General features: G+C 37.8%; 1 protein-coding gene across 4 annotated transcripts in view; it reads left to right on the plus strand.

Moving 5' to 3' along the window:
- LOC145980044 (thioredoxin domain-containing protein 6-like) overlaps positions 1-17,896 on the plus strand; it is a 109,416-nt gene that overhangs the window by 42,799 nt on the left and 48,721 nt on the right. The window contains exons 1-2 of one of the 4 annotated variants that reach the window (XM_083113025.1): positions 6,889-7,031; positions 12,936-13,056. In XM_083113025.1, coding sequence (XP_082969151.1) covers positions 6,945-7,031; positions 12,936-13,056 — 208 coding nt within the window. In that variant the 5' untranslated portion in view covers positions 6,889-6,944. Of the gene's footprint in view, positions 1-6,888; positions 7,032-7,201; positions 7,287-12,935; positions 13,057-17,896 lie in introns of those variants that run through there. The other 3 variants (XM_083113023.1, XM_083113024.1, XM_083113026.1) reach the window with 3 other exon arrangements.

Here is a 17,896-nt window from a genome sequence, read left to right on the forward strand (position 1 = left end):
AGAATAATACATAATAATTCCGCACGACTGTATTTTTATTTTTATAGTTGTTATTAATAACTGGGTCTTTTTTATTACTCGATGTCACACTTTTCGACATGCCTAGTAAATATGATCCTCTGCTTTATAAATATACATTTATCGAGAAGAATAGTTATTACAAAAATATCCTTTTCTTATTTTCATGTCTCGCAACCTCTAGGGCGTTCTTATTTACAGGAATTATAATTTTGAAAGTTTTGTTAACAAAAAAATATAGGACGAAAGTAAGGGGAAATAGTGCCTGCTTAATACAAGGAAAATATTACGTTTTTGGATAAAACATGGTGTAATCATGCGCATAATTTTTCCTTGATAATTTGGGAGCTTCTCCGATTCCTACCCACGCCGTTTAATTTCACATACTCGCAACTGTCACTAGCATAAAAGAGTTACAGTTTTAGACCATTTTCGATTTTCCAAACGCCCTCTACAAAATTCATCATTTGACATGGCATATCGCATCATGATTTCTAAGTCATTTACGCGTGTAATATATATCTGTATTAAAGTAATAAGGAACTCTTATATAAATATTTATATTACTAGCCGACAGCGAAATAATTTTTACTAGATCTACTTCTATTCAAACAGACAACAATGTTAATTTAATACAGCGCCAAAACTTTCTCAGGGCGCAACATCGTGTACCCTTGCCAAACTTTCTATTTGTGCCAGTACGGCGCCATCTTGTTTTATGCCGCGGGACAATCACTAGCTATGTTACTGATTGTAATACATAAACTGTGCTTTAACTGTCACATAAACCCACTTATCTTTGACACGTTTTTGTTCTAAAGGTACTATGGAAGACTATATAATACCTCAAATAAAGACAATTTTATTATATTCGAATATAAATGAACAAGGTACATTTTTGTGCACAGTTTTAAATCATTGCTTCTTATAATAGATCGATGCCCTCAGTGCATATTATCCTCCGTCGATCGCGGACACAAAAATACCACTATTACTGTACGCGGACGACCTGGTGGTAATTTCTAGCACAATAAAAGGGCTACAGGAAGGGTTAGGTGGGTTGCATATGTACTGCGAGAAATGGGCTCTCTAAGTTAATATTACGAAAACGAAAGTCGTGGTGTTTAAGAATGGGCACGTACTCGGTAGGTACGAACAATGGAAATATGGGGGGCACAACTAGAGAGGGTAAAACAGTACGATTACTTGGGTATGGTCATGACAATGTCGGGTAAGTGGACAAGACATGCACAAAGAAGCAAAGCAAGAGCTATGTACGATGTGGGTAAAACTAAAAAATTAAAGTACAAAGTTCCTAATATACCAACCAGAACACTCGAGGGAGTATACGAAGCTACAGTCAAGGTCACATTATTGTATGGTGTCGAACTGTGGGTCTGGGGTGCAACAGAAATGGTAAACTGCGTACAAGCAAACTTTCTAAAATAAGTTCTGGGGGTGGGAAGGGGTACGGCAACGTGCGGGGTTCTTAGAGAAATGGGAAAGTATAGGGAGGAAGTAAATGGAAAAATGAGAGGTTTCAAATATTGGGCAAGACTGCTAAATATGGGGGATGGAAATCTAAAAAGAACTCGCGATACAAGCGCAGAACATTGACCTAAAGGAAAGACAATGGGTAACAATGATAAAGAAGGAACTATACACCATAGGGCTGGGGTGGATTCGGGGAGAAGGAGTCGAGGGGAGTGCGGGCCGGCAGGAAATGGGGATCATACGGTACAAATTGGAGGACATCAGCAAACAAAATATTTTGGCAGAATGTGCGGGGAATGTATCTTTAATTACGGCACAAATCGTGGATGGGGATAGCCAATGGGAAAGGCGAAAATACGTTGACGTGTGTGGAGCGAGTGACAGGACGGGTTTGGCATGGTTCAGGCTAGGGGGGTGGGCACAATTCAAGCGCGTGAGAGAGGACGGGAATGCAGAATGTCAAATGTGTGGGGAAGACGAGACGAAATTCCACATTCTCCTCCAGTGCAAAGAAACAGCAGAGGCTAGACGGAAATACATAAGGGGTATGAACGAATCAAAAATGGAGGGGCTAATGAAGGCCATTACGGGGAGGGAAATGGCTGGAAGGGACGAAACTCAAATAAGGGACCTGGGAACCTTCCTACATTACGTCTGGACAAAGAGAGCGAATAATGATTGATTTGGTGTTTTAAGTCTACTTTATGCGCAGTAAGGCTAATCCGCACTGTACCTACAGTTAAAAGTGAAATCCGAACCACTATGTGCCTCCACCGGGTATAGAACCCGGGACCCCTTGATTACAAGGCAACGACGCTACCACTGCGCCATCGAGGAGGCCCAAGACAGCGAATAAGTTGAGGGACAGGAGTGAAAGTGCCTGAGAGCGGTGTGCAGAAAGCGGTTTTTTGACAATATAATAACTAGTGCTATAAGTGTAAAATTGAGAAAAATAAAACAGGTTGATAGATTGTAGTGAGAGAAGAACCTACAATTAGTAGGAAAGGTAAATTTGAACATGTGAGGGGTTAAAGAGAGGGGTTATGGGGGGGGGAAGAAGATGGGGAAAAATCTTCATTGATGTATGAAAATGTGTGTACAGCCGCAAAGGCTCATACTGAAATAAACCTATATTCTATTCTATTCAATGAAAAGCCTCTTAAGAAGCCTTGACCACAAACGTATTAAATGTTTAGCTGTGCCTTCATCACGGTTACCCTTGACCTTCAAAGGGACCTGTACCATCACCCCGGTGATGCCTGTACGCGGATGATTCAAAACGCCTACACCTATGCAACCCAATCAACATTACACCCGTTTAGGAAGACTAAGTTGCAGGATATTATTTTAAAGATTCAATCCATTTGACGCTAAGTGACTGATCACCTACAAAGCAGAAAGGACTTCAATGAACGTAAATCACAAGGAATTTACGGCCCGTTCGAATCGTGTTTCAAAGTTGCTGACGGAAGGGAGTAATTTCCGTGATGAAAATCTTGTTTCAACTTTTCCAAGGAAGAAACAGGACACGCTTATCATATTGCTAATCGCAATTTTCTGCAGATGGCTATTCCGAATGGAAATTGACATTAAGGTTGGTAATCTCTTCGTGGGTTTTATCTGAGGTCTTTGGTTTGCAGCAACGAAAGCTATTGGATGCGATGACGATTCAGTTTGTTCCCTTGCGTGTGAACGAAAACCAGGCGGTGGATTGAAACGTCACAATGTGAAAGCGTGTTTCATGCATGCAGTACTGTACGGTTTAGATTGCAAAATAATTAGTTGCACGAAACTCATTCCTAAAATACATATATTATGACGAATAACAAGAATACGGAAGTCAGTTTGAACTTGAGAGGAAATTTAGAAAGTTTCTCCGCTGTTTCTTAGCAATACAGTTCTCTTTTAATCGTTGATATGCTCAGCTAATCACAATGCTTAATTTATTAATTCAATTTGAAATTGTGGCTGTGTTAGCACTTAGGCTATTATACGGGGTCCACCCCCTTCCCACAACTAAAATATAACGAATATAACATAACTATGATGTCGAGGGACTAAAATAATTTTACCTGGATTAAAAGCTGAGTCTGTAAAGGGGCACTCAACACACATAAGGACAAAACATAGGACAACGCACACACAGCCCTAAGAGGATTATACTGGATGCTGAGTCCAGACGCCATAGCCTCGTTAGTCTGCAAAATGCAGTCCAGGGTGTACTACATGGCAGTGAGGTTCATATTTGGGTGTACTACGTGGAAGGGCCACCCCTTACACTTGTATCCGCAATGCTTCCATATAATGAAAAATAAAATTATTCTTCACATTCGGGTCTGCCCTCATAATACAGCATTTTTACCTCTGGTCTGCGGTTTTTGGTTATTTTTAAAAAAATCATAGAAAAATATTTTTAATTTGTTTTTATTTACCACACATTTCTTAAATCGACAAAACTTCCTCTTTTCAATTAACAAAAATTTGTTAAATTTTATTTTCATTTTCAGACATTTTTGAATATTTTTTTCAGCAATGTTTTGTGAAAAAAAGTACAACATTGTAACAAATGTTAATATAGAGATATTTTAAGTTCGTAATCTGGAAATTTCAATAATTAACTACATAAACTATCAATACATCTTTTGAATCTTGCATAAGAATACTTCTTATGTGCACATAACAAAAAACAATTACAAAAATAATTACAAATTACAGGTAATTAGCTTTTGTATGAAAAAGTGGCTGCAGGACAGGACCAGACGATGTATCAATTGGTTCTGCGTCATATGTAAAAATTAAACAAATAAATAAATAAAATAAATTTTCATTTGACATACACTATACAAAATAATAAATGGAAAAACTTAAATATACATCAGTGCATGTAGGAGAATCAAGCAAGAGGCAAGATGAATAGACCCAAAAAAATTACCTCTTCTCACTTCATTCATAAAATACTAGGGTTTGCAACACTGTTTATATTGTCAATAATTAATTATTACGAATATAACCTACCTTCCAAATCTTCAAATTCATCTGCATCATCAAAATCGTCGCTAACTTCAAACTCTGAGGCGGAATCCTCATGCAGAATTTCCGCTATGCAGTCTGGATCTAACGATGCCATTCTAAACAATGCAACGTACATCAACCCGACAACAAACAGTCACAGGTGCGAGATAAAAATAGCACATGAGTCACCTAGCGGTCGGAATTTCAACAGAGGGGCTTTAATGAACACGCACATGAGACGAAGGACGAACATAGCCCGTAGTTCAATCGGCAAAGCGATTGCATACCTCAGGACGGGCTATACTCATCGTTCGTCCACATTGACTTTAAGTACAATGCGGGCTATGCCCGTCGTGAGACCCCAATGTGTTTTAACAACACGATTATAATCCTACAAAAGCTAGTTGTATCAGAAATGTCATTATTAAAAGAGATACTCCTTTTATGACGTACTGTAGATTATAAGCTTGTATGAACATCAATTTAAATTACAGAAATCTTTTCTGATCATTCGCTTAACAGAAAGAGCTTATGCTATCTGCTGTTAATGAATTATTATATAAAAACAATTGTTACATAATGACATTGAATTCTCAGTGGTTAAAATCGTCTTAAACCTACAAGCCCATTTCCAGTTATTTTCTGTGCAGAAAAATGGAGACTTGGGTCGATAATTCTAATTTTCTTCAGACAAAAACTATTAATTTGAATGTTTTAATATTCATTAGAATAAAGTTTTACATTGATAGTGAACCAGGTGATAATAAATAGAAGATAAAAAAGATTTTAAACGAATTTGTATGAAAATTCTAGTCGCGAATCCCACATCAAAGTGTCACTAGTAAATGAAACCTATGCATGATAGATTTAAAATACGATAACGCTAAAAAAGTGGAGGAATTTGTTATTTTGCGTCGATTTTCAACCTCTCTGGAGGCCACGGTTGTTCAGTCGACAGGAAGTCTGACTGGCACATGGGAGAACCGGGTTCAAATCCATGGAAGTGTGATTTCATTTTAGAATTTTCCCAGTAGATATCACTCACTGTATGAAGCGGCTCCGGGTTTGCCTCTAATAAACTGATACAGGGGAGGGGGACAGTAAGGGTAAATGTGACCGGACCACGGTGCTGATCACATCACATCACGTCCAGAAATGACCGAGACTGTAATTGTCGCACAACGGGAGAACAACCTTGCGTTCTGACGTCAGACAAGGAATGCCTACATTGTTGGGTTAGGTTTGTTCTCGTGGTATAAATACACTGCAAATGTATTTATACTATGAGAACTAAATCCAACAAACCTAACCTAACAACTTATGCATTTAGCCTAATAATAAAAGCATTTCGCGGTGACGTCAGAACACAAGGTTGTTCTCGCGTTGTGCGATAAGGGATACCCAGACCCGACCCCAACCCTACACATTCCACCTCCATGTTTTGTTGCAACGTGCAACATTAGCTTTACCTCGAAATACCATGCAAAACAACACCCACGCAATACCAATGGGGTACATTTTGGACCACAATGATTTGTTTTTTTGTTTCGCGTTTGAAAAGGAGAGTTTTTCAAATAACATACAAAGAGTATTTATATAAATAATATGTAACAAACACAGTCATTTATATTCATGTTCTATACATAGCTTTAATGATTTTGAATGATTAATGATTTTGAATGATACAATAGAAACGAACTGAGAGAGTGGATAACACAAAGAGTAAATGAAAATGTAGTTGACAAACAACTTTTCTAATACCCAAAACACTGCATTTACTTTCATTATTGAAATACCAATGTGGTACATTTTGGACCCCAGACACAAAGCACATTTTTTTTTTCATAGCAACGTTTTCGAGAAAGGTCACCTTTTACTGCTTGTCATTTACATTAAACCAAAAAATTCAACTACAAAAAAATCCAAGTTTCGGAACTAAAAAACAGATAAATGCAGCTAGAAATATATCCGTGGGTACAAAATGTACCCCTTTGGTAGTCCGAGGGCCTTTCTACCACTTTAGGTGAATAAGTGAAATGAAACGTTCCTGGATTTGAACCTAAGACCTCTGTCTTTGTAGCGGTCTAGGCTAACCACTTAATCACGGAGACAGGCAGGCTTGAGGAAACGAAACGTAATGAAAAGTTTTCTATTAACCTACACTAACGGAGAGCATATATTAGCTAGTTACCGCAGTGGGAATATCGCGTGCGACTTCCACATTTCAGCGCATGCCTGTTGTTTACCCTACTCTCCTGCCACCCCCCTCTTCCCCCGCAGTTCTGTCGTGACTAGCCTGGTGTCGCCTTGATAGATTAACGGGGGAGCCGGACCGACCCTCACGTCATCTACCACGGAATCCGCAAAAGCCATCAGTGGTGGAAAAGGCCTATATTTTTTTGTTTTACCAACTCACTCGCATGCAGGAGGGGGACCATCTTCGTTCCACCGTGTCACGGATATCAGAAGACGCATCTAAGGCCTTTTGCATGTCTTTCAAGATAATGGTATGGTTGTTCTTTTACGAAACTTGTTCCCTAACTATCTCTCCATCTCCCTCGTTTCTCATATCCGTTTTTCTCTTCCTTTTTTCTTTTTTGGTCTTGCAATTTCCATAACCTTCCATTACTTCTAATTGGATCTTGTCTCCCATTTAGTCGTGCCTTTGGTTTGGACTTTTGCCTTTCATTTAGCTGGTTCCTATTGCACTGAGTGGTGGTGTGTTTTTCCTTGTGCTTTCCACGATGAAGCGGACCCGTTCGGTACGTAGAGCGTATATTATTGATAGCGTAACTTCTATAGGAAATTCGATACTATATGTTGACGTCATTATAACAACGGACGAAAGTTCGTTAATATGTAATGAGCATTACTCTTTGTTTCTTTTATTTTACATAACTTTTCGATGGCTAGTCGAGGCCTAACTCATCCCGTAGATACCAAATTTCGGAACATTGTTCGAAATTGAATTCATTATGTTCTATATTTCTAAATTCAATACCCGGTGGAGACACAGTAATTCGGATCTCACTTAAAACTGTAGGTTCAGTCCCGATTGGCCTAACTGTGCACAAAGTGAACGTAAAGCAAAACTTCAAACAACATTTCTAAATTCGTTTCCATCGAGAAATAAAGTACCCCATATGATTTGATTGAATTGGATTTTTATATAACGTCGCTTTTCTGCCACTTTTGGCTAATCGCGACGATGAGGATGAATGACGAAATTGATGAAGGGGCATTCACAAAGAACACGCATGTCCAGAACGGGATCCGTCATAGCACGCTCTGTTACATACTCCCTCACGGAGGTAAACAATACCTCATATGAATCTACCGTATGTCTTCTCCATTATCATTTCCTACTATTCATTAAGAATTTGTAGTATTGTAACTAAATTTTAAGTAAAGCATGCCAAGTACATAATAATATAGCACGCACTTTAAAAATCGGTATCTGACTTTTATAAATATTCTTGAAAAATTACACTATTGAATTACCAACTGTTCTATTAGCCAATAACATTCACTAGTCTCCTAGAGCGCTACAAAATAGGGTTTCTAGGTTCAAATTCTGGGTAACTCGTCTAAGTTTTGTTGTGTTTGTTGCTTCGTCATTCCATCTCATCGTCGCTATTAACGTAGGCAGATTGAAAATCGACGCAATGAAAATAGAAAAATAGTAATTATACCACTGATAACTACACTGATGTTTTAGTATAGGCTAATCGGGACTGGACCTACAGTTTAAAGTAAGTTCCGAACCACCATATACCTAAACCGGGTCCCCTTAATTACAAGACGACGAAGTTACCACTGCACAGGGCTCCCCGATGGCGTAGTTGGAACGTCGTCGCCTTGTAATCAAGGGGTCCCGGGTTCGATATCAGTGAAGGTATGCACTGGTTCGGATCCAACTCTGAATTGTAGATTCAGTGCCAGTTAGCATTTCTCGGTATAAAGTATACTTTAAAAATTAACCCAAACTAAAATTCTTACCATTACACCATTTGGGAGGTTCTAGTATGTTATTTGCGAACGTTGTGTGCGAGGATCTGTAAAATGAATTACATTTAATAGAATCTGATCTAAGCTATTGGTATCAAACGTTAGCGGTTTGAATGTACTACCATTGAAATTATTTGAGCTTTTGTGTTATATAATATACATTTATGCATTGTGTGAACACACACACACACATGTGAGTGTGTGGGGTTGTGCATATCTCGTTAATAGCATTGTGCATAGATTTCATATTTGCATCACGAAACAAATCACTAACACTAATCAAAACACTAACTACATTTTTTAAAGTATATTGCCAGTGTTTTCATAGATGCAAATCAAAAACTAAATCAATTTAATCATAAATTGGTTTGTAATTGAAAGACAACTATTTGCGTTACAAATCTGTGCGGTGAAACATATTCGACATGTATCGCATGTGTTCCACATTTACAACTTTGAAGCTTTGTGTCCAAATATTCCACATGTTCAAAACTTTCGGTTGTTGTCAAGGCCTGACAAGGCCACGTTCTTTAAAAACAATAAAATTCAACTTTCGTAGGCAGTTAAGGTTCTGATTGGACACTCTAAGAGTATATATATATATATATATATATATATATATATATATATATATATATATATATATATATATATATATATATATATATATATATATATAAAGGTAAAGTGGTCCTCTGTGCTTAGCACCACGCCATGAAGGTGTATAGGGGTGTGGGGGTAACGCCCCACGGACACACTAAGATTACTTCAATATTCTCATCAGGTTAACAGATTGAAAGATAGAACGGGTCTTATGTTAGAAGCTACATAATCAAGTGTTTTCTCATGGACTACTTTCAAAATTCACAACAAAAAGTCGGAAGGGTAGTCATTACTCTCGGCTCATAAACACATAAACACCTTCGCCACTACGTTTACTCACACATCTCACCCACTATCAGCTAGTTAACACCAAACACAGTCCAACACACAAAAGTCACGTGGCTTGAAAATGGCCGCTAATTTTATCCAACCCTTGCAATTGCTCCTCACTCAAGGATTCTGAATTAAAATTTGTATCAATTTTGAATTTTAGTTACTCTACACCCCTTTTTGTGCGGTAGACGCATGGCTTTGCCAGAATTTTTTGTAGAGATGATAAAGTCGTTGATAAAACTTGAGTAATAGAAATAATGACAATAATATTTATGATTATTATACAATCACTATTACAAATTAATAAAAATTAACACATTTATTCCATATTATTATTATTATTATTATTATTGGGGCATTTCATTGTTACAGGTAGGACACGCGCAGTACATTTTTTATATTAAAGTAACTATTCTACTGATTTTTTCTTACAGTTCTGTGCAATGAAATGTGAAACTTAACACTATTGATTAAACAGAACTATCCTTAAAATAGTTTCCAAGATTTCTAGCTATAAGCGGACAACGGACAATTTTGTGCCACGGGTGGGGCAGACGAAATACTGTCTCTTCCTTTATAAAAAAATCCCTTTAATTTATGTGAATTGTCACATGATGAAAATAAATTATTCAAACAAAGATAGAAGATAATTGACCTTTTAATATTGTAGTAGAGTTGAGTGGAAAATGCAACAATTAAAAAAGGTAAAGGTAAAATGCTCCCCTGTACCACGCCATGAAGGCGTATAGGGGGTGTGGAGTTAAGGCCTCACACTTTCTTGATCACGGCCGAACGTGGGGGTGATGTGATCAGCACCACGCCCCTGGCCGCCTTTTACCCGCCAGAGTTTCCTCCAAGTACCCACTTTATACGATGCCAGAGCCGCTTGAACAGGTGGAAAAAATCCCAGTTCTCCCCCACCGAGGATCGAACCCGGGTCTCTCGCATGGTAGTCAGACGTCCTAACGACTGAGCTGCCGCGGCTTCATGTAACAATTAAAGGAGAAATTAATTGGTTCTAATACTAGTACCTTCTACCTTCTAACTTAATTATATATAATACTTGAATTTTTATGCAAATAACAATTTTAGATTGTTCACTCACGAGATAGAATGAAGTTACAGCATTGCATTTAATTTTAAAAATTGAGATGCAGGGTCACTCTCACTTATATCTTTTAGATACTTTTCCACTAGATCCGGCGTATGAATGATTATCCAGTACAACAGTTTTTCAGGTTTTTTGTATTTCATACACTTAATATTTCATACACTGATATGCATGGTTACTCTATTTTTTTAAAATTCAAGAAAAAAGTTAGAAATGAGGGCGAACTAGACATAAAACTTTCGTTAAAATTTCATTTTTAGAATTTTGAAAACTTTAGGAGCAATTTATTCTTTGGATTAGGTTAAATGATATACTATGACAACATAACCTTGTTATTGTGTTTTACAGTCAATTTTATTGATCTAATACATTCTCCCCTACCTCGTTATTCTATTTGAATAACTAAACTTTAGCTCTGTTATTTATAAAATGAGCATTACCAGTTTCTAGGGAGTTCAGACCGGTTTGCCTCTCCTCCCCCCGCCCTCGATGCCCTTGATCAGAAACTATGCATGTTAAGAATAAATGGTGAAATGGTTGTATTGAGAGAATAATATATACCTGAGAATATTTAATTATACAATGAATCATTATGTTATGTCAATTTGTGTTTTGACTTTTCATTTCCTACCATAGTAATATGCAATATAAGGAGGAAGCACATGAATTACATGGTGCAATCAATATTGCCCCAGTTCATCCTGTTAAGTAAAGTAATGTGTGCGGTGATTTAATGGTTAAATCGATATTCTTTTGTTTCCGGTAACCATCAAGTGAATTAGATGACAAAGGTCGGTGGTCATTAAGCCCTCGCTTTTAATAAAGTAATATTGGAATGATTTACACAAAGATTTCTTTCACGTTTTCCACTTTCAACTGAAAAAGTGTTCACGATGGTGGTATTTGTAGGGGCGGGAGATAATTTCCTTCTCTGCCAGTATTCCTACAACGCCTCCTCATTGTTTACAATACTTATTTCAAAGGGGCGATATATATGGAAGGGAAATGCACAGTATTCCTTAGTTAATTCGCCACCCCCCTGTTACTTTGTTGAAATATTTTTGTCATTTTATATTTATCGTAGTGCTGATGCAGGGGTGTCCACAGAGGGGTTTCATGTCGCGCCTGCGTCATGGGAGTTTTAGGACAAAATTTTATACCAATTATATATATCTTCACTCAAAATTGGGGTGATCGTTTCGTTTGATTGACTTGTTACTGATTTTTAGTTATTGTTAATACAATTGTCCCTGTATGTACAGTTTTCTTACCTGCCTGTAGGTGATCGTGGCGATAGGGTTAAAATGAAACATCAGTTCTTATCCTTTAGAATTGGTTTGGAAGGGGGGACGTGCTGTTCGCATTAATACAAGGTTAATCAAACAGACAAACTGCTAAGAAAAAGGTTCAGTACACCAACAATGGCAGTGAGCCTCAGCAGATTGTACGTTTGATGTTAACAAACATGAAAGTGAACCTACAGTACCTAAAGTAAACATATATTGCTTAAAGATGTCTGTATTATATTGTTCCGCAAATTTTGTCTCACCAAAATAATTTGAGTATTTTTGGGGGCGGGGCGAATGTTCTACCTTTTTGGGGGGGAGTGCGTCATAGGCCTTGGGGGGGGGATGGGCATCCCTGTTCTGATGTACTGATGTCTCCTATACTTCTGTGCCACTTTTGGCTAATCGCTCAAATGAGGACAAGTGATGATTATATGCACACAAGAAATATCCATGCCCAAGCCAAGCCTGGACTCGAACCCGGGAACTATCGGTGACAAGAACACCGAGCGGATATTATATACACATACCCCAATCATTCTCGTCATCTCTCTATTATATACTCGTATATAAATATAAAGAGAGAGAAAAAGGGGAAATAATGATTGGGTTTGAACGAGTTGAGTCTTTGTTTCGGGAGATTGAGAACTTTATACTTGGAGACACGGAATGAGGCGGCTCGCAGAACTTGCGTTATTGCCACATCCGCCGGTGCCCCTACTCACAATTTGATTCGTCCGAACGTTTATGACAATGTACTGTATGTTCTTGTTTTGCAGCCCGTCTACGTAATATGCGCGGCACAAAAATGAGGTCATTGCTTGCTGTCAAGATCAGTGATGACAACTCTATCTCTTTTATTTTGGGTTTGGCAACGCTGCATGGTGAACGTTGCGACATTATGCGAAGGAAGTATTATCTGTTGATCTCCGCTCACTTTACCTTTTTCATATGTGGCAACAATGCATTTCTGGCCAACCGTCTGATTTTGTTGCCGCTGGTTCAGTTTCCACAACGTTTCCACATTAAATAGAATAGGCACACTTTAAATTCTTCAACTTTCTTTTCAGAAAGCATATGCTTTCGCCCGCAAGATGGCGGGCAGAAAGAAGGGAGAGGCAGCAGCCCTTCAGGCAGAAGTGAATACCGACGAGGATTGGCAGAAGCTTCTGGAATTGGAGGGATTAGTAGGCAAGTAGAAATTTTACTCAGATTAACTGATATTGTACAGGAAACCTTTCAGATATGTATTCTCCTTGTTTCTCGCTAGAAATTATTCGATAATATTTAATTTCAGAATTAAGGAAATTAAGTGAAAATTTTCAAATCGATGTCTTTTTTTTTATTGCATGCTGATATTCCAAACTGATATTCATCAAGCGCCTTATGAGAATGTTCACTTGCCATTTATTTTATTATCTGCAGTAAAGTTAATGTAGGCTATTTAGGAAATTCCTGTGTACTAATTTTTGGCAAAGGAAATCCATTTGAAAATGATTAATACTGGCGTGGGTAGCTGGGGTTTGAAGGGACGAATTCCCCAATACTTAAGAAAGGCCTCCTCGATGGCGCAGTGGTAGTGTCGTCGCCTTGCAATCAAGGGGTCCCGGGTTCGATACCCGGTGGAGGCACAAGTGGTTCGGATCCCACTTTAAACTGTAGGTCCAGTCCCGATTAGCCTTACTGTGCATAAAGTTTACTTAAAACACCAAATCAAGAACAACAATACTTAAGAAAATATTTTTATACCGGGTGAGCCAGAGATATATGCTTATTTTGGTATGAACATTACACAGTTAATTGTACACCAAACTCTATTATTTTTGTTGTATAATGTGTGTGATATATTGCCATTTATTTTACATTTATTTATTTATTTATTGCAGTCACCATGCAGTCGTTGTCGGTGGTATATCGCGTATTCACGTATGATGCCTATGTGCGAAACGGCGACTCAGTGGCTGCAGCTCAGAGGTTATTCCGCCGGCACTTCCACGTAAGGCAGTATGGATCAGTTCCAACATGCAAAACAATCTTAAAATGAGTTAAGCAGTTTCGAAGTACAGGCACTGTAACTCCAAAAACACCACCAGGTGATGAACCTCTGAGCTGGAACATAGGCATCATACATGAACACGCGATGTTCCACCGACCACGACTCCATGGAAACTGCAATAAATAATTGTAAAATAAATGGCAATATATCACACACATTATACAACAAAAATAATAGAGTTTGGTGTACAATTAACTGTGTAAAGTTCATTCCAAAATGGGTATACATCTCTGGGTCACCCTGTATAAAAGTACGGTATACGTGTCTTATGAACTGTTCCACCAGTAATTCAAAGAACAATCACTATGATCATTAATACGAGATTAATAGATTAGTAGATTAGTTGCTCGCATTGGATGATATACATGTGCAGTAGGAAACAGAAGTGCGTTCTAATACTAATTAAAATTAGCTCGACGCTCGAGTTATAAAGTTATTTAAATTTTTAATAGTAGATTTGAATAATAATAATAACAAAAGAGTGTATATGTTCAAAATACAACTTCCTCTTTTTATTACACATTTAACATTTTTGACGAGACTAACGTCTATTTGCGAGGGCACACTAGAATGAAGTACTAATGAGCCAGGCTTTATAAGAGGTACAGTATACAACCCTTCATGGAAATAAAATATTAAGTAAGGGGGTTCACACTATGTAGATTATTTTATTGTAAGTTGTCTGTTTTATATTGTTTCAAATTTAACAAAAGCATGCAACAATTTCCACTTGCTTGGCCTTCACAAACTATTGAAGATAATTACAGACATATTGTGGATAAAATACACGCCAGCCGATTGCATTCTACTCTATGACTTCCCATAGTAACAAAATAAGTTGCAATTGCTCACAGTCTCGCCATGCTTGTTTAGAAATTATAGTTATTTAATATTCCCCACTCTGCAATTGGTTTCCTTTGCTTAGTGTCTGTCTAAAGTTGGACTGAAAGTTTCAAATTTCTATGTTTTGGTTTTCATAAACACATTGTTGATTAACTGCAATACCTAAGCTGGTATTGAGAATCCGTGGCATGTAGTATTAACTTTCGATATGGATGAAAAGGCAGAATATAGTAATTGATTAATGTAAAACAGTGATAAATGAATGAATGAATTAAACGTGTGCGTCAGCATATATGGTTGATTTGCATCATTGGTATTATGTGTGGAGAGAACCTTTTGCATAACTTATTACATACAATTTTTTAAAATGGAAGTGTAAAAGCGCTTTGAGCGAAGTAAAAAGTACAAGGTTCTAGAGGGACGTGCACGGGACATACACAACACATTGAAAATGTAACGATACACTAAAATACCCACTTAGAGACAGTGTAAAAGGCTCGTGATTCTAAAAAAATCTAAGCATTAGTTAAAACACTCACACCATCCTCCAACGTGGGTAACAGGGAGTCGGGAAGATTAAAACTTTGTCTGACGACATTACCCCCTTATTTTCTCAAATTGGGGTGGCTACGCATGCAAGAAAAACAAACGCTGCACACTCTGATTTTACTTTACAAAGTTCTCAACCTCAAGTCACCTTCCTATCTCCTCTCTCGCTTCCAATTTCTTCACGAATTTCATGATCACGACACCAGATCACGCAGCTCCTCATCTCTCTCTATCCCCGTCCACAGATCAAACTTCTTCTCCAACTCTTTCTCTGTATCGGCTGTAAGACTATGGAATCAGTTGCCAGAAAGCACTAGAGCAGTAAGCTCCGTCGCTTCCTTTAGCAGACGTGTTCGCCACTCTCTTCAGGGTAGTCGTTAGATCTTCCCCTGTCAAGCAGACTAAAGGGCATATGCAAGTGAATGAATTCTTAAAATACCTTGCAGTTACTTAAATACAATTTTAAATTTTGCATTCCATATTTCGCATTTTGTGTATTATATATTTTGAATTTTGTGTGCTATATTCAGCGCGTTAAGACTTGTGTGTATGAGTATAATGTGTGTGTGTGTGTGTGTGTGTATGGACATATGTCAAATGACTTAATGTACTTTGTGTTTAATACAATAATGTATAAGTTTATGTGTATTGTTGAGTGGAAGAAAAGTCTTTGTACGGCCTTAACTCCGTCATTTAAAACAAAGTGTTAATAAATAAATAATACTCTGCACATTGAATATTAGCATTATTTCTCTGAGGGAAGAAAGGGGAAGTGGAGTGTTTCATCAAGCACCACATGAGAAAGTCCACCTGTCAACTTCTTATATGTTAGGTTTTGAGAGTGGTTCACGGAACGAAGTAGCAGATGCTACCGCCAAGTCTGCTGATGCAGACGGGAGCTGCAGAATGAGTTTCTTTGCTCCGTTCTTGGTACTTAGAAGAAACAGTGAGATGAGATACCGTCTCTAAGGAAGTAATTTAACGTGTTGTGTATGTCCTGTGCAGGTCCTTTTACGACCTTACACTTCTAACCTTTTTACACCCCTTATTTAACTTTAAGGTAAGAATTTTAGATGCTTTGAAGGGAACAAAATCGCCATATGTGCCAACACACTCAAAATTTTTAACTCATTCATTTCATTTCGCCTCCTCTCTCTTATTCATGTGAACTATTGATCCTTTAGATATATAACAAGATAACAAAGTTGTATATATATAATGAAATTTATAAACGAACACAAACATCCATATCTACGATTCAAATCATTACTGGCTTCGATGAGTATTAAGCGAACTCCTGAACCGTCAAAGTTATTGCACCCGGTGTTTTGATCAAATTTGTATCGTCCCCTTCCTTTTCTCGCCTTGCACACATTGTAAGTCCTCATTCTGCCACTGACTATGATGTATAACGGGCATTTCACCTTGTACTTCAAAGTGAACGTCAAAACTTTCTTCCTAGATAAAAATTGCTACAATGGAATATTCCTTTCCAAATGTCTTGATTTCGTGACGTGCAGCCATTTCTTTTCCGAATGTACTTTGTCATGTTCATAACATGAAAATGAGCTAGGTTTCAGTCACTTTACGAGTTCAAGAAGTCGAAAAGCACAATTCAGTTTGTTGCACCTGCTCTTTGAATGTGCCTGTATTGGACGAAGATTGGTCCAAAAGTCACTGTGCGAATTAAGCTCCTTGCTTTGAGGGAAGGGAGGGTGCCCTCTCAGTGACGTATCTATGATTTCATTTCGGGATGCAGGTTTGTTTGGGTACGCATATTTGTACGTACATGAAACCAGTCAGTAAAGTAAACTATTGCCTTGCGGTTCTACGTACCTTAGAACATTGATTCTAATCTAGGTCATTAAATCTGATAGCATTTAAACGTAATTTTGAAACAGTGTATTTACATTCTTAGAAAACACAAACTCGTACATAACTAGTAACACTGAGAAAACTTGACCATATTTCTATTCTCAAATTCGCATTTAATGCCCATCTAACCTACGTACAAGTTTCTTGTGAACACTTTAATGCATAGGCGTAACTTTGGACCTAACTTTGAGACGGTAGAATCAAAGTTGGGCTGAATTTTGAGGGCGCAAAATTAAACTGGGCCTAATTTTGAGGGGACAGAATCAAAGTTGGGCCTAATTTTGAGGGGGCAGAATTAAACGGACTAATTTTGAGGGGACAGAATCAAAGTTGGGCCCATTTTTGGGGGGCCAAATATAAACTGGGCCTAATTTTGAGAGAACAGAATTAAACTGGGCCTAATTATGAGGGGACAGAACAAAACTGGGCCTAATTTTGAAGGGGCAGATCTAATGTGGGCTTAATTTTGAGGGGGCAGATCTAATGTGGGCATAATTTTGAGGGAAACAGAATTAAACGGGGGGCCTAATTTTGAGGGGGTACAATCAAACCTGGGGCTTAACTTTGGGGGATGAGACTCGAAAAGTTATCCATCCATGAAAACAGCGTCCATGATTATTTCCTAAATAACTGTGACGTTTCTGAAATTACAAATATTATTCTTTATTACTTTGCTCCCCCTAAGTTGTAAATTTTAATAAATCCGAA

Source organism: Lepisma saccharinum, chromosome 27, assembly GCF_977018435.1.
Source record: "Lepisma saccharinum chromosome 27, izLepSacc3.1, whole genome shotgun sequence".
Taxonomy (NCBI): Eukaryota; Metazoa; Arthropoda; class Insecta; order Zygentoma; family Lepismatidae; genus Lepisma; species Lepisma saccharinum.